Source organism: Meriones unguiculatus, chromosome 4, assembly GCF_030254825.1.
Source record: "Meriones unguiculatus strain TT.TT164.6M chromosome 4, Bangor_MerUng_6.1, whole genome shotgun sequence".
In the NCBI taxonomy this organism is placed as follows: domain Eukaryota; kingdom Metazoa; phylum Chordata; class Mammalia; order Rodentia; family Muridae; genus Meriones; species Meriones unguiculatus.
In genome coordinates, this window is record NC_083352.1 from 8,700,125 (window position 1) to 8,726,382 (window position 26,258).

Consider the following 26,258-nt stretch of genomic DNA (forward strand, 5'->3'; position numbering starts at 1 on the left):
TCATTGCACATTCCTGGCTGCCCTTGAACTCGCCTCCTAAGTGCTAATATTAAAGGCTTGGATTACCATGCCCAGCCTTTCTCTCTCTCTCTCTCTCTCTCTCTCTCTCTCTCTCAACTTTAATAAAAACTGTAACACTATGTTTCTGTCTACTTACACTAGTATTTCTTCTCAAAATAACCAATTCCTTTGGTTATAGGTAACAACAACAAAAATACTGGTATTCTATGAAGTTATGACTTGTTTGCTTGTTTACATGGTTTTGTTTTGTTTTGAGACAGGGTGTCTCTCTCTCTCTCTCTCAGAGAGAGAGAATCAGGAGGTCTAGCACAAGCTGTTTCTTATGCCATGCAAGGTTATTAAGAAGTTATTATATAACAGCATCTTATATACTGTTGGTAGGGGGAAATAGGCCAGGGTCAACAGGAAGCTAAGTCAGTACATGTACTCATGTACTCCTGGCTGTGCTGGAACTCACTGTGTGGACCAGGCTGGCCTTGAATTCCCAGAAATCTGCCTTCCTCTTCTTTCTAAAGGCTAGGATTAACGGCATGAGCCACCAAGGCTGGCTTTTTGTTTTTAAATGTAGTTTTGATGCTGGATATTGAACCTATGGCCATTGTACATGTTATAAAAACAAACAAAAAACAATACTTCACCAGCGAGCTATGTCTTTGTCCTAAAGGTAATATTTTCTGTATCATTCCCTTCCTCCTTCACACTCTCTGATAACTCAGCAAGATAAAGGAAAAAAACATTTTTAAGGAATTTCTTTCAGGTTTTTGACAGCTCTCTAACATCATTGAAATTACTGTGTGATTAAGTGGCCAGGCATCTGAACCAGCAAGGCTGATTTTCCCTCTCAGGTTCAAAGGATAATCCAATCATTTTTTCTTTCTTTTTTTTTCTTTCTTCTTTTCTTTTTCTTTTTCTTTTTTTTTTTTTTTTAGCAAATGCTTTGTATATTTTCCCTAAATATCAGAGAGAGATACTAGATTGTGGTAAGCAGAACTCCCACCCACTCATAAAAAAAAAATGCAATGACAACAAAGAAACCCTAGATCTTAAAACTCATATACCTATGCGTGTTCACAAATCTGTTCCCATCTTTAATGTAAGGCTGTGTTTTCACTGATGAGACTTTGGTCACTAAAGTATTCTTGGCCATGCAAAGGAAGTGATGGTAGCTATGAAGTGGACCTTTGAAAACATGGCTGTTCCCCTCAAGTGCCTTCTCACTGGTGCCTCCCTTACCTGTCAGTAGGGCCACACTTCCACATCAAAAGAGCAGGAGGGAGGAGGAGGTGTCTAAATACTTAGTATCTTCTGATGTCTGTCGTCTGTGTAAAAGTTAAATGGACATGGCGGCCTGAGCTATATGACCAGGGGCAGAGGAGGGGTGGGTGGGAGATGGAGATAGGAGTTCTACAGAACAAGCTGGCTAGCCTGATTAGCTAAGTCAGCTTGCTCAGGGAGCACACACATGCATGCACACACGCACACACGCACGCACAGACCCCAACAGGCTTACTACACAACAGACATAGGTAAAAACCAAACAAAATGCCTGGAATCCCTAAAAGGTCAGGATGTCTGTGCTCTCTCCTCTAAATTAGGGCTTCTTAACCCGAAAGCCACATTTGGGCTGGTGATGCTTGCTCACTACCCAGTATTCCTCAAGTTAGTGTTCCCAGTGCTATGAGTAAGCATGCTGAGGGGTGGGGAGACAGCTCAGGTGGTAACCTGCCATGAAAGCATGAGGGCCCAAGATCAATTCCTAGAATTCACGTTTTAGAAAACAGCAGGTGTGGTGGTGCACACTCCGCATCTCAACACTGGGAGGTAGAGGCAGGAACAAACGGCCTAGGTTCCCAGTAGGGCATTGTTTAGTTGCTTTTTTGTTTGTTTTATCTGTATGTGTATACATCTGTGCATACCTGATGCCCGAGGAAGCTGGGAGAGTATGTCATATCCCTGGAACTGGAGTTACAGATGGTTGTGAGCTACCAGGTGTGACTTGGACAGCAGATTATATTTTCAATGCCAGGCATCCTTTTTCAAAGAAAGATCAGGGAATAAAAAGATAGGCAAGTTTGGAATCAGGAGGTCTAGCACAAGCTGTTTCTTATGCCATGCAAGGTTATTAAGAAGTACAGCATCTTATATACTGTTGGTAGGGGGAAATAGGCCAGGGTCAACAGGAAGCTAAGTCAGTGTTGCCTAAGAGATCACAGCATGACTCAGACACAGCTGTCTTAAGACCACGGCCCTTAGGAGGCAAGGAGCAGGGGAATGCTGGGTTCCCATGAACTGAAACTTCTAACTCCTCCAAGGTCCTGACCTCGGCCCAAAACCAGACCTTGCCAAATCTACCCCTGTGCAAGGACACAGAACTAGTGTCCCTTTTGTCCTTTCATCTGAGAAAGCCTCAGAGTGGCCTGGCTCCCAGTGATTTTAGTGCCAGGAATCAAACTCTGGTTCTGTGGAAGAGCAGCCGGTGTTCTTAACTACTGAGCCATTATTCAAGTCCTTGGTTGTTTTAATATGTCACAGAACCTACACTTAAGAAAAACCACTCTGTCCACTACAGTGTAATTCTCACAGCAGTCTTCTCCACCCAGAAGTAGCTCTGGTGCCTTCTGGGAACTTGTTAGAGTTTCCAGACCTCCCTCAAAACTCCAGCATCAGATGCTGTCAGCATGGAGGCCTGGGCCTTACTACCAGAGCACCATATCATTTGTGGAGGACTTGTGTGCTCTCCTGAGTTCCCCAAAGAACCCAACACTCTCACCAAGAATAACAAGGGTTAGATTTCTATCACCTCAGAACTTGAAAACAAAGTAAAATTTTAAAATACAGATTAACTACAGAGCCAAAGACAAATAGGTTGGAAATAAGTAAAATATTAACCAAAAGAGAGTATTATAAAACCAGGAAAAAAGTTGTACGTAACCACGAAAGATAATAAAATTGACAACTTTCAGTACAGTAATAGTTGATAACAATTATAAACAGTTACACACACACCCAATTCATACAAAATAATGGTGAAACCAATGGAACATCAACACCTTTCTACATAATGGATAAAGAGGGCAGACACATGCAATTAGAGTACATAAAGAACACTGGAAGGCAAGGCTGCCTGGCCAGGCCACAGCAGATGACGTCGCACTCAGTCCTGATGCAACTTGATGAGCTGGGGTGGGTTAGGTGGGGGCTCCCTTTTCTGAAGAATAAGGGAGGGGGAAGGGTGAGAGAGAGGGAAGGAGGACAGGAGGGAGGGGCTATAATCGGGATGTAAAATGAATAAAAAAATAAATTTAAAAAAAATAAAATTTTTGAATAAAATAAGCCAGTTTGATAAAAAAGAAAACCACTGCAGACCACTATCTAATATCAGGAGATGAATAATGATGTGGAATTTCTCAGTGAAATACTAGCATACGGAATTCAGCAGCACATTGGATTATTAGGTCCACAACCAAGTGGGACCTATTTGTGGAAAGCAAAGATGGTTCAATATATAAAAATCAGTCACTACAATGTATACTATGGTTAAAACGAGATTTTTTTAAAGTCGCTTGATTGCTTTAATTGATCTAGAAACAATTTAATAAAATTCAATTTTCATGATGAATAAATTTTTAAAAACTAGGAGTAGAAACAAACTACTTCAGCCCTACCTAAGATCCAAAAAGTCTATCACAGTCAATGGCGAAAGACTGAAAACTTCGAACATAAGGGACAATGTAAGGAGTCTTGCTGTTATCATTTCTGTTTAACACAGAAAATTCTAGCTTGAACAGTTAGGCAAGTGTGATTGTTAATCTTGGTTGACAACTTGACACACCTGGGAAGAGAGAGCTTCAAATGAGGAATTTTCTGCATTAGGTTGGCTGGTGGGCATGTATTGATTGCTAACTTCGCCGGGAGAGTCCCTGCTACTTTGGGCCTTTCCTTACCTGGGCAAGTGGGCCTGGGTTATATAAGGAAGGGGCAAGCCAGGAATATCGCCAACGTCTCTGCTGACTCAAGGTTCCTGACTCCAGGTTTCTGCCTTGAGTCCCTTCCTTGGCTTTCCTCAATATCATATAAAATAAACCATTCCCCTCCCTCAACTTATTTTTTATTAGTATTTTATCACAGCAACACAGAAGCAAACTAGGACATCAAGAAACATTACATTCAATTTTTTTATAAGTTTCTCTGCTGTCCGTTTTTATGATTTCATACGTCCCTGAAGATTCCACACATGCGCGCACAAAACTCTCAGGAGCTGATAAAATAAATCAGCAAAGTAGCCGGATATAGAGTCACAAGTAAAGTCAGTTGCATCTCGATATCCAAATGACGAACGATATACAGTACCACCAGGTAGGCTCTGCTCCTTTTCACCTCATTGGTCTCCCAAATCCCACTTTCTGCTCTGCCCCACCCCCTGCAGGCTTCCTGGATTCTCCAGATTCTCCCCTGAGTTGCCAAGTAGTTCCTGCTTCTTCTCCACTCCATAGGTTTCCTGACTCCACCTCTGGCTTCTCCAGGATCTCTCGACCCCCATGGACAAGAGTTGACTCCAAACATGGAGAACCACAGCGGATGGGGGTTGTGAGGGGTAGCAAGAAATGTGCTGGTCCTTGAATAGTGACTGTTGGTGCAAGTAGCAGTGGATTCTCAAAAGTGGCTTAGAGATGCTAGTGGTGGCACGCGCCTTTGATCTCAGCACCTGGGAGGCAGAGATAGGTGAATCTTGGCTACCCCGGGAGGCACTGTGTCTTAAAAAAACAAAGTAATGTTTTACGTGTTAGACAGCAGGAGCTGCCTAAATGAGGAGGCCCTGGGTTCATTTCCATCAACATCCAACACAAAACACAAGAAACAAAACAAACAAAAAAAAAGGCACACACTTAAAGAATTACGTAGGTGTACAAAGTAAGGCAAACTAGCTAACTTTACGAAAACTAAAGGCGGATACATTTCAACTGTAATTGAAGACCATTTCTAGAGTTTGAGTTTGGGGAGATGTGAAACCTGTTTGCTGTCTTCTGGGCTTTGTATTTGTCTTGTATTTCTAAGTATGCCAATGACTCCATCCTTACTCAGAAGGAACAGTTCAAAAGACAAAAAGGGGGCGGGCGGTAGGAAAGAGACTGTAGCCCTGGCCAGGGGTGGGACCCCTTCTTTCCTCCAGCCCAGCCCAGCTCAGGAACCTTATGGGCCAGGGGAGGGGCAGACCCGGAGGCACGCGAAGGCACTTCCGGTGCGAGCGCGCGATACTTCCCGGCTGGTCTTGCGTCCAGCCGCCATTCCCGAGGCCGTGCGGCCGGCCCGGCGTTTTCTGTGGGCGTTTCCTCCTCTTCATTCCTGGACACCTCGGCGGAGGGTGAGGAGCGGGCGGTCGCCTGGGTGCGGGCTGCTGGGTGCGGGCGGGCGCCGCGGGGAGCTTGGCGCGGCCTGGAGGCCGGAGCGCACGGGGGTTCTTTTACTCTCTGCCTCGGTGGCCGGCCTTTTTTTGTTGTTGTTTTGGTTTGTTTTTTTTTCCTTGCTTCGGCTGGTGCCGCCTGGAGGCTCACAGGACGGAAGGGGTCGGGGTCGGTCTCGAATTTGCTGTAGGGCTGCTGTCCAGAGGCCCCAAAGACCTGTGATCCCCAGCAGAAGCCACACCCCCGACGTGGACAAGGCTTAGCCTTTCGGATGGCTGCGACCTAGCCGGGTGTTTTCCAAGAAAGGGCCAGCGCACTTTGCTGCGGAGTGTAAACTGGTACCAATCCAGTGTCCCCTCACATTTAAACTAAAGGTCGCTTGGTGCCCAGCAGTTCTGCCCCCAGGTAAACGGTTGGTGCTTGTCGAGAACGCAAGGAACTCAGAGCAGTGAAGTTACTTGCGCAGCAGTGGTGCACAGGTGATAGCAGCTGTGCAGCATCAAGAGAGGTCTGTCCTCGTAAACTGGACGTCCTCAGGCTGGGCTTGCGGCTCGGGGGTGAGTTCTTGCAAGACTGAGGCCTTGGGTTCCATCCCGGCACTCGGGAACAAAAACTACCACTTGTTACAAATTATCCCCCTAATTAATGCAGATTGTTAATAGAATCAGAAAATATGTAGGATCGAGGGAGTTCTTTGTGCTCTATGTTCAGTTTTTTCATTTAAAACAAAACGAGTCAAAAAATGTATAACCTTAGGAAAAAAATCCGGTTATTCATAAAGAACAGTGATCCAAGTATGTATATACACTAGTAGATCCAGCGTCCTAGTTGGCTTTCTGTTGCTGTGATAAAAAATAGCTTTGGGGAAGAAAGGGTTTATTTCATTGTACAGGTTATAGTCCATTTTTTGAGGGAATTGAAGTAGGAACTTAGGCGGAAAACACGGAGTAAAGCTTCGTACTGGCTTGCTCCCAATCTCACAGTTCAGTTCTCTTTCTTTCTTTCTTTTTTCTTTTCTTTTTCTTTTCTTTTTTTTTTTACTTGTTTGTTTTTATATTTTATTTTTATCATATATTACAATTTATTCAGTTTGTATCCCTGCTGTGGCCCCCTCCCTCATCTTCTCCCAATCCTACCCTCCCACCCTCTTCTACCCCTACGCCCTTCCTCTAGTCCACTGATAGAGAAGGTCCTCCTCCCCTTCTGTTTAACCTTAGCCTATCAAGTCACATCAGGAGTGGTTGCATTGTCTTCCTCTGTGGCCTGGAAAGGCTGCAATCCCCCCTCCGGGGGAGTGTCAGTGATTAAAGAGCCTGCCACTGACTTCATGCCAGAGAAAGTCCCTGCCCCCCTAACTAGGGACCCCACTTGGAGACTTGAGTCTATGGGCTACATCTGAGCCAGGGTTTTAGGTCCTCTCCATGCATTGTCCTTGGTTGGGGTATCATTCTCTTCAGGGCCCCCAGGGCTCAGTTTTTATGGCTCTGTTGGTCTTTTTTTGGATCTCCTGTCCCCTCCAGATCTTTCTATCTTCCCCTTCTTTCATAAGATTCCTTGTACTCTGCCCAAAGTTTGGCATCTGCTTCAATGCCTCAGTCAGTAGAGTCTTTCAGAGGCTGTTTGTGGTAGGCTCCTGTTCTGTACAACCACTTTGGAAATCAGTCTGGCGCTTTCTTAGAAAATTAGGAATAGTGCTACCTCAAGACCCAGCTATACCACTCCTAGACATATATCCAAAATATGCTTAACTATACAACAAGGACATTTGCTCAACCATGTTTGTAGCAGCTTTATTTGTAATAGCCAGAAGCTGGAAACAACCTAGATGTCCGTCAACTGAGGAATGGATGCAGAAATCGTGGTACATTTACACAATGGAATACTACTCAGCTATTAAAAACAAGGAAATCATAAAATTTGCAGCCAATTAGTGGGAACTAGAAAAGAATATCCTGATTGATGTAACCCAGAAGCAGAAATACACACTTGGTATATACTCAATTATATTAGTCATGTAATATAGGATAAACATACTAAAATCTATAGTCCTAAAAAAAGCTAAACTACACGGAAGACCCTAGGGAAAATGCTCAATCCTCATTCAGAAGGGCAAACGTGATAGACATTGGAAGCAGAAGATAGGGAACAGGTCAGTTCCCTTTCTTACACAACAAAGGCCCACATGCCTAGGGCAGTACCTGCTACAGTGAGCTGGTCCCTCCCACATCCATTAGAAATCAAGAAAATGCCCCACAGACATGATGGAGACAATCCTAAAGTTGAGGCTCCCCCAAGTATTGTCAGGTTGACAACCACTGTAGGTTCCATGCCCAGTTAGCTCACATATGCTCTGGGTTGGATTTTTAGTATAAAACATTTATATCAATGTATTTTTAAAAGACTATTGATGTGGGACATGGTGGCACACACTTTTGATCCCAGTGCTCAGGAGGCAGGGGCTGGTGGATCTCTGTGAGTTCGAGGCCAGCCTGAGCTACATGGTAAGTTATTTTTATAGTTAGTGTTAGAAGCACTGGAATCTAGACTGAAGTCTGTGCTCATTGTTCAGCAAAGATTCAGAATCAAGACCTTTAAGAGCTACTCAAGAAAGGGCATAGAGTTGGATTGGTGGGGAGTATCTGTCAGGTATTGGGGGAGGGGAACTTGTGATTGGAATATATTATATGAAGACTTCTTTTTAATTAAAAAAACACCTTCAAACACACAAAATTTATCAAGAGTTTCAGCGTTTTTTTCTTCATTGTAAAATGAAAAGCTTGGGCTCAAGTCCTCTAGGTTACTTTGGTCCTGAATGGATTGCTAATTTCTCATTGTGTTACTGTTGACAAAACACTTTGTATTGTTTCATGATAAAGCATGCATTGGTTTGTGCAGTTGCTACATGGATTTCTTTTTTTTTTTTTTTTTAAGATTTATTTATTTATACAATGTTCTATCTGCCTGTATGCTGGCAGGCCAGAAGAGGACACCAGATTTCATTATAGATGGTTGTGAGCCACCGTGTGAATGCTGGGAATTGAACTCAGGACCTCTGGAAGAGCAGCCAGTGCTCTTAACCTCTGAGCCACCTCTCCAGCTCCATAGATTTCTTGATAAGGGTTCCTTCAGCTCACTGAACTGAATTTTTCTGCTACTTTAATCACACTGAGGTACCCTAGGGTGTTTTGTCCTGTGTTGGGTGCTGCTTATTTCCCTGATGTTGAGTGGGGCATTTAATGTTGAGTTTTCTCAGCTGTATATTGGAGTTGCTGATGTTTTTTGTTTGTTTGTTTGTTTGTTTTGAGATGGTGTGTATATCCCAGGCTTGGAACATGGTATGTAGCTGAGGATGGCCTTGCACTTCTGATCCTCCTTCAAGCTCTTGATGTATTAAAATGGGCACACAGGTCTCCTAGATGTAAAGTCTGTGAGTCTAAAGATTGGGAAGTTCCTGGTCTTCAGGGAACAACATTACGGACTGATGAAATGCTTTCTGAGCACACACTGCCAGGGACATGAAAGGGTTACAGGGTGGACCTGGCTCTGTGAGAGCTGTGGGCTGTCAGGGAGTCAAGACAGAGAGGACTGCTGGTGTCTGGTATGCTGGAAATATACATCTGACTAGGGCTGAAGCAAAATTGAGAGGAAGCAGGAAGTGTGCCTGTGATTTAAGGTGACCCTCCCTGAAGGAGGAATGGATTTGCCTGTTGGGTAGGTAACAAAATGGACTGTAAAGGAGGGGGAAATGCCTTTCTTTAGTTCCAGCACTTGGGAACAAACAGATTCCTGTGAGTTTTAAGACCAGCTTTGTCTGCCATATCAAGTTCTAGGGCAGTCAGAGATACATAGTGAAACCCTGTCTGAGAAAACCAACAATACTAGGAGAAGTGAGGCTTATCAAAATTAAAATGTTATTAAATTCACTGTCGACATTCGGGCCATCCTGTGCATTGTAAGTGCTTCAGTCTATGCTGCTCACTAAGGAGCAGGAGGAGTGAATGTGGTTGTGCCGTCGTCACCTGTGTCATAGGGAATGTTAGGCGTGTCCAACCATGGCAGGTACTGCTGGTAAGTGCTAGACTATCACTTAATGAGAAAATAGATTTATTTTTAGAGACACAGTCTTCCTGTGTTTCCCAGGCTAGCCTCAGAACTCACTCTTAGGTTCCAGTGATTCTCTTGCACTTCTTTCTGAATAGCCAGGACAGCCATACTGCAAGTGTGTATCACCACTCTTGTCAGTGAGAAAAGACTGTGCAGTGTGACTCAGCTTACTGTGTGTAATAGTTACAAAATCTGTCCTGTGGCTCCTGTGCTGAGAATGTAGATTGTCAGAGGGGATAATGGAAGTGCTGAGAAACAGAGGGAAATACTGAGAAACTGGAGTTCAGAGTAGACAGAGGATAAAGTACTAAATGGAACATTGACCATTAAGTGAAGAAACGGGTTGTGAAGAAAGGGGTTGTGAAGAAAGGGGTTGTATAATCAATATTTGAAACAGCTGATTGGGGTAAAAGATCAGGCTAGATTCTTACGCCCTTTTGCAGGTAGATTAATGGTGCAAATTTAATGTGACTAAGGATGGAGCTTAAGCGTGTGCACTTATCAACATGTGCAAGGTCCTATATTCAATTCACAGCACCACCCCCCCAAAAGCCACAATGTGGATTAGGGAAATCTCATAAAACCCCACCCTTGGAGGAAGAGTTCAGGCAACTCCTGAGAAAAAGAATCTGTCTTCCCAGGAAGTGACCAGCCCTAAAAATATACAGATGAGAAACACTAAATGAGCCCAGCAGGGTGCGTGTGCGTGTGCGTGTGCGTGTGTGTGTGTGTGTGTGTGTGTGTGTAAGTGTGTGTAAGAGAGAGAGACCAATAAAAACTCATGGCTTTGGGGGTTGATAACACAGGAGGGTTTGGAAATGTGGGATTATATAAATACATATCTATGAAATTTTAAAAATAAGTTTTGAAAATTTTTAAATTGAAAGTAAAATAAAAACAACAAACCAAAGGATGCAAGTGTCAAAAAGAAGAATGAAATGACCAAAATTAGAAAAAAACATACTAAATAATCAAAAAATAACAGGGTAGGGAAGCATAACTTATGTCAAGTGTGGTGATATGTGTCTATAATCCTAGCATATGCGAGGCCTAGGCAAGTACAAGCACCTCAGGCAAAACTGGGCTGGATCACGAGACCCTGGCTCAAAAACAAATAAGCAAAAAAACATAACTTAAAACCTAGATTCTAAGCCTTAAGTTTTAAATAATTTATGTACACCAGTTTTATAAAAAAACATTTTATGGTTAGATACTATAAAATTAATGAGATAAATAATAAGTTGGAAAATAGATTAGGACTGATTTCTTTGTAATTATATATTTATTAAAATTCACAAATAACTAAGAAAGATGGATGTAATAAACCAATACCTTTTTTAATTTTTTTTTTTCCAGACAGTGTTTCTCTGTGTAACAGCCTTGGCTGGCCTCAAACTCACAGTGATCCGCCTGCCTCTACCCCCCCCCCCCCGGGTGTTGGGATTAAAGGCGTGTTTGACCATGCCCAGCCCCAATACCTTATTTTTTAAGAAGACAAAAGGGTAGTAGGGAAATTGGCTTAAGATTTTAGGCAGGATCATGTTAAAAACCACCTTTCCATAGCTAGACTGAAGAGTTTCCTGGAAAGGACCTACAGTTTCTTCCTAGATCTAAGTCACCAGACGTGTATCACCTCTGTGAGCGAGCAGCTAACTCAGGGTTAGGATCTAAGTGTAAAGTTACGGTAAGTAGTTACAAGTGTATTCTTGAGAATGACAGTCCTGAACCTGGACTAGAGAAAATCAGTTTCTAAAAACGCAGTTTCTTCACCCAGAAATGAAGCTGATACTTGAGTGATGGTGTTAGGATTAAATGAGGCGGTCTATGTAAGACTCAGAGTGCTGTGACTCAGTTAAAAATCAGTCTCCCTTTTCTTGGAAGTCATGTAGGGGTATTTAATGAAGCATGTGCCGTTCTGGACTTAAAGCTGTGCAAGTGCAGCATTTTCTTCAGCGTGGTGTCCTTTGGCAGTAACCTCTCTCTACTCTGTTGCAACAGTGTTGGAAGTCCTGGAAGCACAGTCCTTTGCATTGTGACAGAAGATGGAAGTGTGTCAGGAATTGCACAAACCCTCCATACGCTTGGAGTGTGACCACTGTGGTTTCAGGGGCACTGATTACGAGAATGTGCAGATCCACATGGGCACTATTCATCCTGAATTCTGTGATGAGATGGATGCTGGAGGCCTAGGCAAGCTCATATTTTACCAGAAGAGTGCAAAACTCTTTCACTGCCATAAGTGCTTTTTCACCAGCAAGATGTACTCCAATGTGTACTATCACATCACATCTAAACATGCTGCCTCAGAGAAGTGGAGTGACAAGCCAAAAGACCAGCTGAGCAAAGAAACAGAATCTGTGAAGAGTCCTTCCCTTCCTGAGCATCAGAATTCAGCCTTTGACTCGGCAGAAGTGAGGCCCACTCCAGCCCTTCCCCTGGAAACACAGAAAATTGGTCCGAGTTTGTCTCCAGAGTCACAGAAGTCTGTTCCTCCAGTTCTGGAGCCTCAGAACTCTGGCCCTGTTGTTTGTCCCGAGCCACAGGCTCCTTGTCTTCCTGCTGAGGACTCAGAAGCTGCTCCTGCTTCTTCCCCTGAATGTCTAGACCCCGCCTGTGTGCTTCCTGAGCTGCAGAAGCATGACCGAGCCCCTTCTCCAGAGTCAGGAAGGTCTGCTCTTGTCAGCTCCAAACCCCAGAAGCACTCTCCCTTTGCAGATACAGGGGCTCCGCCTTCAGCCTTGTCTCCGGAGTCCCCAGTTCTGGCCACTTCCCCTGAGCCTTGGGGACCATCCCTCACTGCATCTCCTGAGTCACGGAAGCCGGCGCGGGCTGCCTCCCCTGAGCCAAGGAAGCCGTCCCCATCAGAGTCTCCTGAACTCTGGAAGCCATTCCCTGCCATCACTTCAGAGCCACGGAGACCAACCCCAGCAGTATCACCAGGTTCCTGGAAGCCTGGGCCGCCTGGTTCTCCTAGACCTTGGAAATCCAGTCCTTCAGCAACATCGGGACCATGGAAGTCATCGAAACCTGCTACATCTATGTCTCCTGGACCTTGGAAGCCAATACCTTCTGTGTCACCCGGGCCTTGGAAACCAGCTCCATCTATGTCCACTGCATCCTGGAAGTCTTCGGTCTCATCTGGTTCCTGGAAAACGCCCCCCACATCTCCAGAGTCATGGAAGTCTGGCCCACCTGAACTCCGAAAGACAGCTCTGGCTTTGTCACCTGAACATTGGAAGGCAGTGCCCCCTGTGTCTCCTGAGCTTCGCAGGCCAGGCCCGCCACTCTCCCCAGAGATCCGAAGTCCAGCAGGTTCTCCGGAGCTGAGGAAGCCGTCAGGGTCACCAGACCTTTGGAAGCTTTCTCCTGACCAACGGAAGACTTCTCCTGCTTCACTTGATTTCCCTGAGTGCCAGAAAAGTTCTCGTGGTGGCTCTCCTGATCTCTGGAAGTCTTCCTTCATTACAGAGGCTCAGAAACCTAACGTCTTCCCTGAGACACGGAAACATGCTTCTTCAGGCTCATCTGAGTCCGCAAAGGTGGCCTCAGACATCTGGAAACCTGTCCTCTCCATTGATGCTGAGCCCAGGAAGTCCACATTGTTTCCTGAGCCCACCAAGGCAGTCCTCCCTGCTTCCCCTGAGCCACGGAAACGTGCACTTTTCCCAGAGTCTCGGAAGCATGTACTTTTCCCTGAGCTCCCCAAATCCACTGTGTTCTCAGAGGCCCAGAAGGCCACTGAGCTTAGTGATGAGCTACAGCTTGAAGCGGTGGATGATGCAAAATGTGACGGTCTGGTCCAGGAAGGACTTCTGGCTACACCTAAGAAACTGTTAGAGGATGCTTTGTTTCCTTCTTCAAAGAAGCTGAAGAAAGACAGCCAAGAGAACTCGGATGCTGAGCTCAGTAGCAGTGAGTACATCAGAACTGACTTAGACACTATGGACATCAAGGGTCAGGAGTCAAGCAGCGATCAAGAACAGGTGGACGTGGAATCTATTGATTTTAGCAAAGAGAACAAAATGGAGATGAGTAGTCCAGAGCAGGCCAAAAATGTGCTTCAGTTCACTGAAGAGAAGGAGGCATTCATTTCTGAAGAGGAGATCGCAAAATATATGAAGCGCGGAAAAGGGAAATATTATTGCAAAATATGTTGCTGTCGTGCCATGAAAAAAGGTGCCGTCCTGCATCACTTAGTTAATAAGCACAATGTTCACAGCCCGTACAAGTGCACAATCTGTGGGAAAGCGTTTCTTTTGGAGTCTCTCCTTAAAAATCATGTAGCAGCCCATGGGCAGAGTTTACTTAAATGTCCACGATGTAATTTTGAATCAAATTTCCCAAGAGGCTTTAAGAAACATTTGACTCACTGTCAGAGCCGGCATAGTGAGGAAGCAAATAAGAAGCTGATGGAAGCTCTTGAGTCGCCATTGGAAGAGCCACAGATTTGATTTTGAAACAATGATCTTGCTTTACAGCGTTGCTTGCCAAACTTGTAGCTTGTTGAGTAGCTTAGATGGACCAGCAGATGGTGTATGCGCAGTGTATCCTGTTTGTCACAAAGAATAAGCACTTGGGTATTTTTTCACATGACCTCTTGTTTATGTGGCTGGCTGTTTTATAAGTCAATACACTCCTGTTATATATTCCCGGTGGATATAGCTCATTTTCCTTAAGCCTGTTTTAGTCACACTGCAGGAGTGGGGAAAAGTAGGCAGTCCATATGGTAAACAAGCAAGTTTAAGCCTCTCTCTGTGTGTCTGTCTCTCTGTTTCTCTCTCTCTCTCTCTCTCTCTCTCTCTCTCTCTCTCTGTGTGTGTGTGTGTGTGTATGTATGTGTGTGTATAACTGATTTCAGATCATAGAAATTAGGTAGAGGGCTCAGTGGTAGAGCCCTTGCCTAGCATGTTTTGCATACTTATCAGTTCCAGGGTTCAAGCCTCAGTACCTTAAAAAAATAATAATAAATAAAACAAAAAACCTGGAATGTTTGAGAATTGAGCATGAAAAGTAAATATGAGAAGAATTTTGTTAAATATACTTTTGGATCATGTTTTATATCCTCTTCATGCAAAATTAGTTTAAAATCTTTAATACTTTTCTTGATGTTCATTAGTTTTTAATGTTATAGAGCAGCAGTTCTCGGCCTGTGGGTCATGACCCCTTTCACAAGGGTCGCTTAAGACCATTGGAAAACACAGATACTTACATTATGATTCATAACAGTAGTAGTTACAGTTATGAAGTAGCAATGAAATAATGTTATAGTTGGGGTCACCACACATGAGGGACTGTATTAAAGGGTCACAGCGTTAGGAAAGTTGGAAACTGCTGCTATAGGGAGTTGGCGTCTTAGGGGTCACTGGTTTTCTGCTGACAGGACAACTGAGTAGGTATTTACTGCAGTTTGGGTTCTTTTCTGCAGAGATGAGAAGGATAACCACGTGATTAAGGACATACATGTCTAGTTATTTTCAACAGAGGCTTCCTTGTGTCTTGTCCTTTGCTTCCCTGCCAGCTCACATGAACAGATGATCCTTAATTGCCAAATGTATTAGTGTTCTCACCCCCTACTCCTGGGCCTTACGTGCTTCCTGTGGGGGCTCCAGACCTGAGTAATGAACAGGAGCGGAAAGTCTTCCAGATTCACAGTAAAAAGTTTCTAAGCAGCGCTAGTGTGGCAGTACACACTAGATTCAGCTGCCTGGGAGGCTGAGGTAAGGAGGATCACTTGAGCCCAGCCTGGGCAGCATAGTGAAATCCTGTCTTAAAAGCATCCCTGTTTGAGGAACATTTTTATTTTGTTTCACAGTTTTGTCATTGTAAATAATATCTTGTATCTCCTCATGGATTACTATTCTAACATTTTGTTAAATGTGTACCAACCAAATTAAAAAGGCTTTCATGTAAGCATCTTCATGTGTGCTTTCTTTTAATATTGCATTATAGTCAGACTCCTGTCACTGTGATAGGTACTTGAGGAAGATAGTTTAAAATAGGAAAGGCTTTATCTCAAAGGTTTGAAGGTTTCAGTGGCTTTTAGGAGAGGAGGAAGAATGTGACAGAAGAACACTGCTCATTTCACAGCATCCAAAAGAAAGAGAAGAGGGAAAGGGCCAAGGCCAACATACATCCCTGGAAGGTACATCCCCAGTGACCCACCTTCCTCCAAATGTGCCACCACTTCCCAATCGTGTGTTCAGATTTTAATCAGAAGGGCAAGAAATCATTGGCCAGAGCAGAGCCTTTGTTACCCACTCCTGAAAATGCCATCTGGCACAAGGTTAACTACAGGAACTTTCCATGTATTATACCTAGATTCCATCTTCTAAAGAGAATGGTTTTCATGTGTTGAACAGCACATTCTAAATCAGTTTTCCGTAATTCTCTAAGTTAGGGTTGGGTGGTTCGATTTCTGTGGTTGCAAACATTACCTGCCTCGTTTTAACAGTGTTGTGTGGGTGGTAGTGATGTCTACTGCATAGCTAGGCTTGAGACACAACAAGCTCTAGTTCTGTGGGGTCAAAGCTTTAACCCTGTTTTAAAGTATAAGATTTAAACCGTTTTTTTTTTTTTTGCCCAATCCTAGTTTTAGAACAATTTACTGTAATTTGATAAAATGACTTTGTTTCCTATACAATAACCTCTTAATAACATGACCAGCATAATGCATTTTTTATTTTCTTCCTATGTAAGACTAGTTCTGGGGATGGAGAGATGGCTCAGAGGTTAAGAGCGTTTTGCTCTTCCAGAAGTCCTGAGTTCAATTCCCAGCAACCACATGGTGGCTCACAACCATCTATACTGGGATCTGATGCCCTCTTCTGGCATGCAGGTGTCCATGCAGGTAGAGCACTCATACCCATAAATCAAAAAAGAAGAAGGAAAAAGCCAGTTGGTGGTGGGGCTTGTCCTTAGTCCCAGCACTTGGGAGGCAGACGCAGACAGACCTCTGAGTTCAAGACCAGCTTGGTCTACAGAGTGAGCTCGAGGACAGCCAAGGCTACACAGAGAAACCCTGTCTCAAAAAAAAAAAATCTAATTAGAGTTTCAACTCTGTTTTCATGTACTAAAACAGGAATAAACAGTGCTGTCATCCCACAACATATCCCACATCTATAGTGTAGATGCTGTGACTATCTTGGATATTAACATACCTGAAAAAGCAGCCTACTAGGGTCCTTTTTTCAGGTTTAACTCTAACCCAAGATCTAAAGAATTCCCTGTCGTGCCTGACTCAATGTAGTAGTTACCTGTGCATTTGTACTTTTGATAACATGCTGTAAGTTTCCTGTCACTGTCATATACATAATTGTACCTCTCCAGCCTAAATCCCCAAACATCCACCATCAGTTCCTACCACAGCTGAGTTTGAAGGTTCGGGCTGAGTCTTACGGAAACCATGTGACTCTTCATTGTGTCTACTGCCTTACTAGCCTACAACTTCTCACCACTGTATAGACTGGGCTAATTGGTAATGTGCCCTCAAGTTAACCACAACTTGCCGAGGGCAAAATCCGATTCTAACCCTGAGGTCTGATGGCTGCTGTTGGCAAACCACTCAGGTGGCTTTTTATCTTGAGCTCCTGGTCTGCTTGTGTGGTGAGTGACCTGTGGCTTTGCCAATAGCATGAGAGAGACCTAGGCTTTACTGTTAAGGCTTTTTCAAAAGTATTTTTACCTCAGGTGAAGTAGGTTGGGGTCTGTAGGTGTCTTTTGGGGCTACTTCATTGGGTTCTTATATCTGCCACCCTTCTTCACTCAATTTCTTCTAACACCAGGTAGGAGAGAAAGAAGGTTAGAGGGGAAAGGGACGTAAATCTCTTACGTCCTGTTGATAACTGTTCTCAGGTTCCTTGGAGCAAGTCCAATCTTTGTTGTCAGAATACCTCCAACTTCTCGTCAAATTAAACCACAACAGCAACAATGAGCTGGTTCGGGGTGCCCTGATCCCTCTCTGGGCTCTGGCATTTATACCCTCTCCAGAGTTCTCAGAATTAAACTGTGCAGCTGGCACAAACCACACCTCTACCAGAGCACGAGAGACACATCCCATACCTGGGATCAAAACAAAAATATATTCATATAGCTGTTTTTAAAGAAACCAAAATTCTCACTACAGGGGTTTGTTCAACAAGCATAAGTGGCCTGCATCCCCCAAATGTAAGACAAGCTCAGGATTAATGTAAGATGTAGCTCTCTGCCACTTAGATGATATACAATAACAAATAGAAGCGGAAAAAAAAAACACTCAAATGCTAAAGTTGGCTGTTTGTGTGGCTTGGTTGCTTTGGAGGCAGGGCCTGATAGAGCCCAAGTTGATCTTGAACTTGCTATGTAACTGAGGATGACTTTGAACTTGTGATCTCCCAGTCTCTGCCTCCTGAGTGTTGAGACTACAGGTTTGCACTACCATGCCCAGTTTCTGTAGGATTGAGCCCAGGGCCTTATGCATGTTAGGCAAGCACTCTACCAACCAAGCTACACCCTTAACCCTGGTATAGGGAAAGAAGTACAACAGCAATACAGGTTATTAGTGCATGAGGGGTGAGTTAGTGGCAACTATAAATGGTCCAAAGTACATATCTGTACCTTCAAAATATATAAAGGAAAAGCTGATGAGTCTAAAACAGAGTTGGAAAATTAATTTACCTCTCAAACAAGAGAAGCTTATAAATATTCGTGCTATATACAAGATTTGAATTCCCTTTAGGGAGCTATGCATCTTATTTTTATAAAACTCTCAGGAGCTGCAGTATGGGTACATTTCAAGCACTCATGGACCTGGGGAAAACAGTCTGGGATCTAAAATTAATTAAAACCTCTGAGGACTGAAATAATGTTTAAAGCTCTTTATCATTGTGAAATCAAGTTAGAAATCACTACTGGAATGAAAAAAAATCCAGTTTTTTGTTTTGTTTTAGAGATTAAGTGACACCATTCTAAATGACAAAAATGAAAGCCATTTTGCATCAAATGAGGGTACATATATGACAAAAAATAGAGGAAAACAAACAATTGTCCTTTTAAAGTGTCCCTAAGAAGCAGCTGAGTGGTAGACAAGGGCAGGGTGTCTGGGACCTGGCTGGAAAGTCATGCCCTGTGGAATCACTGTGTCTTACATGAAGACGTGTTGCTTGTTGGGGAGGTTCTGCTGAGCTCACAAGGGCAAAGCGTGTCCACACTCGGGTTGACCAGAGTTTTCAAATCGCAGGGGAAAGGTGTTATGTTTTTGAAATGACATCAAATGAGAAGTTGTTGTTTTGTGCTGTTAGAGAAGGCCACAACTTGAGTGGCTCAACCATCTGTCAGTCCTTTCTCTGGTTTTCAAGGACTGTTTTCTTGCCAGAGCTCTGCCCCCAATGTAACAGAGATAACATTCATATTAGAGAATATGAGTAATCATGAACAAAATATTGGTGAAAATATTTTTAAACCTATGTCTACACTACGGTCTTTATGATGTGGTCAAGTGGAAACGGGGAATGTGTAGCAGAGCATCTAGAAAGGGGCAACCTTTGCTCTACTGCTTGAAGCCTTTGCTGCCTCGAGGTTTGGAGGCTGAAAGTCCGAGGTCTGGCGGCCCCTGTCTGGCTTCTGTTGAGGGTCTTGTCTTAGTGTTCTATTGCTGTGAGGAGACCCCATGGCCAAGGCAACTCTTATAAAGTCTTCAATTGGGCACTTGCTAACAGTTTCAGAGGGTTAGTCCATGATCATCATGGCAGGCATGGTGCTGGAAAACTAACTGAGAACTACATCCTGATGCATGGGGGTGGGGCGGGGGGGGCAGGCTTGGGTCTGGTATGTGTTTTTGAAACCTGGAAACCCACCCTCAGTGACACTCTTTCTCCATCAAAACCACACCTCCTAATCTTTCTCTTTTTTATTATTATTTTTTATTTTTATACACTTTAAAGGCAAAGAGCCCCATCCTCCTTTCTTCCCTCCCTCCCTGCCCCTCCCCCTTCCCTATTCCTCATAAAAAGGGAGCCCCCCCCCCACCTTCCCATCCACCCCAGCTCATCAAGTCAAATCAGGACTCTTCTCCTGTGGCCTCTAATCTTTCCAAAGAGTTCTACTGTCTGGTGACTAAGCATTCAAGTATTTCAGCCCATGGAGGCATTCTTGTTCAAACCACCACAGGTCTTTAGCATCATGACAGGAGGACGTGTTAGAGGGAAAGACAAATGTCTTTTTTTCCCCCTAAGTTTTCATTCTTTTAAATCTAAGTATAGGTCTGTGTACCTCTATGAGTTATGTGTGCCATGTGCATGCTGGTGCCAGCAGAAGTCTGAGGGCGTCAGATCCTGTGGCTCAGATCATGTGGAACCCAAGTTATAGGTGACAGTGAGCTGCCTGCTGTGGAGGCTGAGACACAACAGAGGTGCTCTGCAAGAGCAATAAGTAGCCTTAACCTCTGAGCTCTCTCACTTTCCCTCTCTCTCTCCAGCCCTCTTTTCATGTGGTTGAGGGAGCATTCAAGCCCAGAGCCAAACTTTATGACAGGAAGTCTGATAATAATGCAGTGGACCAAACAGGGATAATATTTGAGGGCATCTTTGGATATGATGCTCCCAGAGTTTTCTTGTGGCTTGCTAGCTGTGTGACGGGAAAAGAAAAAGCAAAAAGAAAAATCCTGAAGCAATGAGACCTAGTTCTGCCTTACTTGGCGTCAGGAGCTCTTTGTTGTTTGAACCAAAAAGGAAATAATGAATATTTTTACATCTATAGACCTAAAGTCTGTTTCCCTGGTAAACTCTTGTTAGTCCTGTACCTTGGATTTTTTTTTTTTCCTCACCTGTAGCTTTTAGGCAGTTCCTGATGGACTTCCTCTTGAATTATTTAACAGGGAAATTTTTTTGGTGGCTTTCAGCCAGCTTTGGCCTCTTGAGAGCCTTCTGTGGGTCTGTTAGGTTTTTCTTGGAGCAATTTATTTGACAAATAAATTTGGAATCTTTGTGTCGTTTGTGGTATTGGTGCCACTTTGGTAGGACATTAAAAAGGCTTTAAGAAAAGCCGTGCTGGCTGCGGAGTTAGCTGGTTGAGTGGTTAAAAGTACTCACTGCTCCTGCGGGGTTCCCTCCCAGCGCCTACGTGAAGGTTCCCAGCTATCTGTAACTCCAGTGTGTCCCCAGCCCCTTTCTGGTCTCTTCCAGCACGCATGCGCAAAGAGCACTGACAAAAAGCAAGTAACACACACACAAAATAAAAATAAGTTTAAAATGAAAAAAGCATGCTATTTGGAAATCTCTACTGTGGTTTGAGAAAGTGCTAATTGTGTTTCAGGGCTCCCTAGAGTTAGCTGTATAGAAAACTTAATTGTTGCCGAATGTAGAAAAACCTAATCGTTAGCAAAATTAAAAAGCTTAAATGGACATCAGATGCAGTTAGGTGTGTCCCGAAGACATGCAGTTTGTGCCTCTGAAAGCCTCCATAGGTAAGAAAGCTAAAGAATGGGAAGTTCCTATTTTAAGGAAAATGCTTGGGAGAAGTCTTGTGGTCTTTGCTCTGCGACTCAAGGCGAAGTCAGCTGGGTGGCCTTGAGCTGCCTCTCAGCAAAGGTGAAGTGCTTAGGCTCCTCCTGACTGGGCTTGGAGCCCTCCCCCACGGCGACCTGGGGCAGCCTGCGCGGGTGTGGAGGACTTTCTTCTTCTGTTTTGCTTTGTGTAGATCAACAGTGTTTGTTTATGTTTATTGGCTAAGTAATAACATGAAGTTTTCTCTTTTTATCTATAACTTCTTATTTTTTAATATAATTTTTTTAGATTTTATTTATTTATTACATATATACCAGAAGAGGGCGCCAGATATCATTATAGATGTTTGTGAGCCACCATGTGGTTGCTGGGAATTGAACTCAGGACCTCTAGAAGGAGCAGCCAGTGCTCTTAACCGTTGAGCCATCTCTCCAGCCCTTTAATATAATTTTTTATTTATTACAATTTACTCACTTTGTATCTCAGCTGTAGCCTCACCCTCGTCCCCTCCCAATCCCGCCCTTACTCCCTCATTGTTCTGCCCAGTTCACGAACCCCAAAAGACCAGGAATAAACAGACTCTGCTGTAAATACATGAGGTTCTTTTTAACTACAAATTATTACAAGCTGCAGCTGGAGCCCATAACCTCCACCACCGAAGCAGTGCGAGCCGAGCACCCGTTCCCAGGTTAGTTGGGTCATTTAAAGATTCTGGTCCATCCAGCAGCCCAAGGCAGGGGCGATTCCTGCCTGGCAAGCATCTATTGGTCAAAATGCTACATTTTGAATGGATTGGCTATAGGAAGGTCCCCAGACTATAATGACCTGGTGTCCCTCCCTGGGGGGGGATGGGCCAGTTTCCTAGCAACTGTTATCTCTAGTGGGTGGGGAAAGAATGCAGTAAGGCCGTCCTTCCCCTCAGGGCATTACTAGACTTCTCCACCCACCTAGTTCAGGCCTTAATAGTTGATTTTTAATCTTTTGGTCTCTCATCATCTCCTCCCATGCTGTACACCTGAAGAAGCTAAGCAAGAAGGAGGACCCTGAGTAAGATGCTCAATCTTCATTCAGAAAGGCAAGTGGGATAGACATCGGAAGAAAGTGAAAATAAGGAACAAGACAGGAACCTAGCACAGAGGGGCCTCTGAAAGACTCTACCCAGCAGGATATTAAGGGGGATGCTAAGACTCATGGCCAAACTTTGGGCTGAGTGCAGGGAATCTTATGAGACTTCATAAATAGCGATTGAACCTTGAGAGCTCGCTGTTCTTAGGCTTGGATGAGCCCTCAGGGAAGGAGCTCTGGGTAAGAGATGGGGATTTTCTCTCTGGGCTTGCAGGGACAGCAAAGAAGCAGCTGATGGGACATGGGTAAAACAGTTCTAGGAAAGAGCGCTAAGGAACTCTCTTGGGATTGGAGAAGCTCAAGAGAGAGGTAGACTAGCTAGGCGGAGTGACAGACAGATTTCTAAAGAGCAGTTTAGTTGTAAATAGATGTCCTGTGTATAGTTCAGAAAATAAGTTACCTTGCTGAGCTTGCAAGCTTTTACCTCAGTTTACACCTGCCATGTCTTTGTCAGTGCAAATATTAGATTAACTTGAAAAGATATTCTATTTGATGGCTCATTAAAAAGTATCTTGAGTCAGCTTAGGTTCAATTACAGATAAACGGAAAACACCCCCCCCTGTACTCCCCACAAGTCTTAACTATATCTCATCCCACCCATCTGCTAGTCTGGTCCCACCCCAGCCCCAACTGCAAATTAAGAATAAAAATATTACAGCCAAGGTTACCTGCAAAGTCAGATGTGCCTCATAAACTTCAAAAGAACCAGGACTCAGGACGTAGAGATGAGCACAGAGGGGGGCTTTGTCAGGAATGACATTTTCAGTGGCAGAGGGAAACACAAGCTCCAGATGACGTGTAAATTGTATGCTCCTGATTACCCAACCAGGGAGAACAGAGGAAGGGACCTGCATTAGAGCTATAAAAACTATCCTCTCACTTAATCAGTGTGCCCACCCTTTCTGGGCTGACTCCTGGCTTTGCAAAGAAAATTTATTACAAAGCAGTTTGTAGGTCTTTTGATACTTCAGGAAGCAAAACCAACAATTTTTTTTTAAAGACACACACACACTGTATCTTATATGATGATTTAGAACTCCACACACAATACTGTTTGACTCTTCATCTGTCTTCTCAAAGACAGCCTGTTCAGTTGAGCTGGTTCAGTTGGTAAAGAGGCTGCTCTCCAAGTGTGAGGACCTGAGCATATGTGTAAAAGCCGTCATGGCACGTGCTTGGAAGCTGGTGCTGTGACAAGGGGCAGGCGAGAGTGCAGGGACACGAAGGTCCCTGGAGTTCACTAACAGTCTCGAAATATAAGGTGAGAGGTGACTGGAAAATACTTGATGTCTGGGTTCTTCTACACACATGCTCAGGCACCCATACATGTGTACACATACCCACAGGAACAAGCATACACATTAAAAGAAAAAGGTAGGTGTTTGCAGCCGAACACCTCTCTAGCGTCAGCGCTGCCTCTCCCTTGCTGAGCTCCAGCCGAAAGGGGGTAAGGAGGCGCCCCTACCATGGCTCGCACAATGCAGACTGCCCACCAGTCCACCTGTGGTAAAGCGCTCAGGAAACAGCGGGCTACAAAAGCCGCTCGCAAGAGTGCGCCCTCTACCGGAGGGGTGAAGAAACCTCGTTACAGGCCTGGTACTGTGGCACTCCATGAAATCAGATGCTATCAGAAGCCCACTGAACTTCTGACTCGCAAGCTCCCCTTCCAGCGTCTGGTGTGAGAAGTTGCTCAGGACTTCAAAACAGATCTGCGCTTCCAGAGCGCAGCTATTGGTGCTTTGCAGGAGGCAAGTGAGGCTCATCTGGTTGGCCTTTTTGAAGATACCAACCTGTGTGCCATCATTGCCAAATGTGTAACAATTATGTCAAAAGATTTCCAGCAAGCATGCCGCATATGCAGAGAATGTGCTTAAGAGTCTACTATGAAGGGAAACATTTCATTCTCAAAAAAAATTTTGTTTCCCTCTTCTTTCTGTTATCAGTAGTTCTGAATGTTAGATATTTTTTCCATGGGGTCAGAAGGTACCTACGTATATGATTGCGAGTGGAAAAATAGGGGACAGAAGTCAGGTAGTGGCAGTTTTCCCATTTTCATTTGTGTGTGAATTTTTAATAGAAATGTAATGTGTAAAGCATTAATGCAAGCAAAATGTTTCAGTGAGCACATTTCGACAGTTCAACTTAACAGTTATAAATGAACATGTGAAAAGCTTCTGGACAATGCCAGCATTTGGATCTTTTAAAAACAAGTAAATTCTTATTGACAGCGACTGAATGGTGTTTGTAGCATTTTAGCGTACAGTAGACTCCATCCATTCACTGTGCTTTTCTGAGTTGCCCTCATGCAAGCACACGTTTTAATGTTGTCTGTCTTCTGTGCTGGTCCTCTAAGTTTACTATTAAAACACATCAAACTGTAAAAGAAAAAATGTAACTATCTCTTAAAATGACTTGGAGGACTATTACTGTCCAGCACTAACTGGAATTCAGATACCAAAAGATGTACACAGGCTGCCTGGGGTTCAAAGAAAGGAACCACATTACTGTTTTGTATAAAAAAAAAATTAAGATTTATAAGGCTTGCAACATTTGCTAGCTGTATAACCAAAGAGTTTCAGCTTGTCATAAATATAATTTGAATGTAACCATTTTATAGACTTAGTAAATTTGTATTATATGTCTTTTTCTATATTTCAAATACTATGTTTTTTTTATTTTTAGATTATTATTTTATGTGAACAGCATTCGTGCCTGGAGTCCATGAGATCAGAAGAGGGCATTAGATTCCCCTGGGACTAGTTACAAATGATTGTGAGCAAACATGTGGGTGCTCAGAACCAAACCTGGGTCCCTTTACAGGAACAGTTAGATAACCATTGAGTTATCTCTCCAGACCCAGTGATTTTTATTTTTATTCCTCTTTGACAAAGAAAGGACCTAGAATATTGACCATACTTATTTGATACTTTAAATTCTGCAGGTGATATAAAAGTAACTTTTAAAATGTGAAATGTAAAATGTGTTGATAAATGCTTATAAAAACAAAACAGCTGTAAATTTAAAAAAAACTCCAAAATATTTGCTAAGATCAACTATTCTTAGTTTCTTAAAAATTCTTGAAAAGGTAATGTATTTTAGTGTATCAATCAAATAAGTTTCATAAAGTATTAATATGTAAAAATAATTTGATGTTTTGCCAAGAGATCTATGATTTTAGGTAACAGGAATGATATATATCTGGAAATAAAGACTTCAGGTACCTCTCATTCTAATATGGTCCCAAAATTGGAGGGACTAAGCTTTGAGTAACAAAGATTGTGTCTGTTTTTGGTTTGAGCAGGGTTTTTCTATGTAGCCCTGGTTAGCCAGTACTCACGGTAGCTCAGGGTAGTCTTGAACTCCTACCAGTCATCCCGATTCAGCATCCTGAATGCTGGGATATGTCACCCTATCAAACTTGAAGTAGTTTTTGTTTTGTTTTTTGATGCAGGGTTCCTCTGTGTAGTCCTGGCAGTCCTGGAGCTCACTCTGTAGACCAGGCTGGCCTCAAACTCAGAGATCTGCCTGCCTCTGTCTCCTGAGTGCTGGCATTAAAGGTGTATGTCACCACTGTCAGGCAAAATAAAAATTTAAGATGATTATGGAACACATTTGTTCATTAATTTAAAATACGCCCGAGTCTAGAATTTTTAAAAGAGCAGTTTATTTGCTATTCCAGTTATGAGACAGTTAGGAACTTTGTTCGCATATTGAGGATGGGTGGCTGAGCCTAGCTTGTTGGGGCTGTCAGAACCCAGGCTTTCAGCAGAAACTCTGGTTACGTGTGCAGCCTGGAAAGCAGCCAGAGGGGATATACTGCTTGTTTCCCCATAGGATGAACTCAAAAGCAAGATGTCTAGGTTCACACCTTTCACAGATCACAACTGGACAATCTTGTGTCCAGCTTCTCTCACTTCATCCTCTGGATCTTCTGCATCCTCCTCAAGGCCCCATATCTATCTCCCCTACATGGCAGATGTAGCTGCCTCAAAACTCTAGTCACACACGGAACAAGACAGCTTCCGTTCCCCAGAGCTGCCTCTCCCCACAAGCCCCACTCTTAGGTATCAGATTTGCGTTTCAGACCAGACCTGCGGTCCCATCACCCATGGCCTTAGGTGGAGGAAGA

The 26,258-nt window shown here is 43.6% G+C and overlaps 2 protein-coding genes and 1 pseudogene across 2 annotated transcripts in view; all 3 read left to right on the forward strand.

The window, feature by feature from the left end:
• Upf3a (UPF3A regulator of nonsense mediated mRNA decay) overlaps positions 1–11,660 on the forward strand; it is a 33,969-nt gene extending 22,309 nt beyond the window's left edge. The window contains exon 9 of the mRNA XM_060381421.1: positions 11,526–11,660. Within this exon, the coding sequence (XP_060237404.1) occupies positions 11,526–11,619 (94 nt within the window). The 3' untranslated portion in view covers positions 11,620–11,660. The remainder of the gene's footprint in view (positions 1–11,525) is intronic.
• On the forward strand, positions 11,570–15,437 carry Champ1 (chromosome alignment maintaining phosphoprotein 1). Its single transcript, XM_021641765.2, has one exon. It carries the CDS (start codon positions 11,570–11,572, stop codon positions 13,976–13,978), a length of 2,409 nt encoding a protein of 802 aa, XP_021497440.1. The 3' UTR covers positions 13,979–15,437.
• Positions 15,438–15,502: 65 nt separating this feature from the next.
• LOC132653586 (histone H3.3A-like) lies at positions 15,503–25,533 on the forward strand (annotated as a pseudogene).
• Positions 25,534–26,258: the final 725 nt, after the last annotated feature.

What these genes read in the sequence shown, in the direction of transcription:
- Champ1 (XM_021641765.2), top strand. Translation starts at nt 11,570, where the DNA reads ATGGAAGTGTGTCAGGAATTGCACAAACCCTCCATACGCTTGGAGTGT.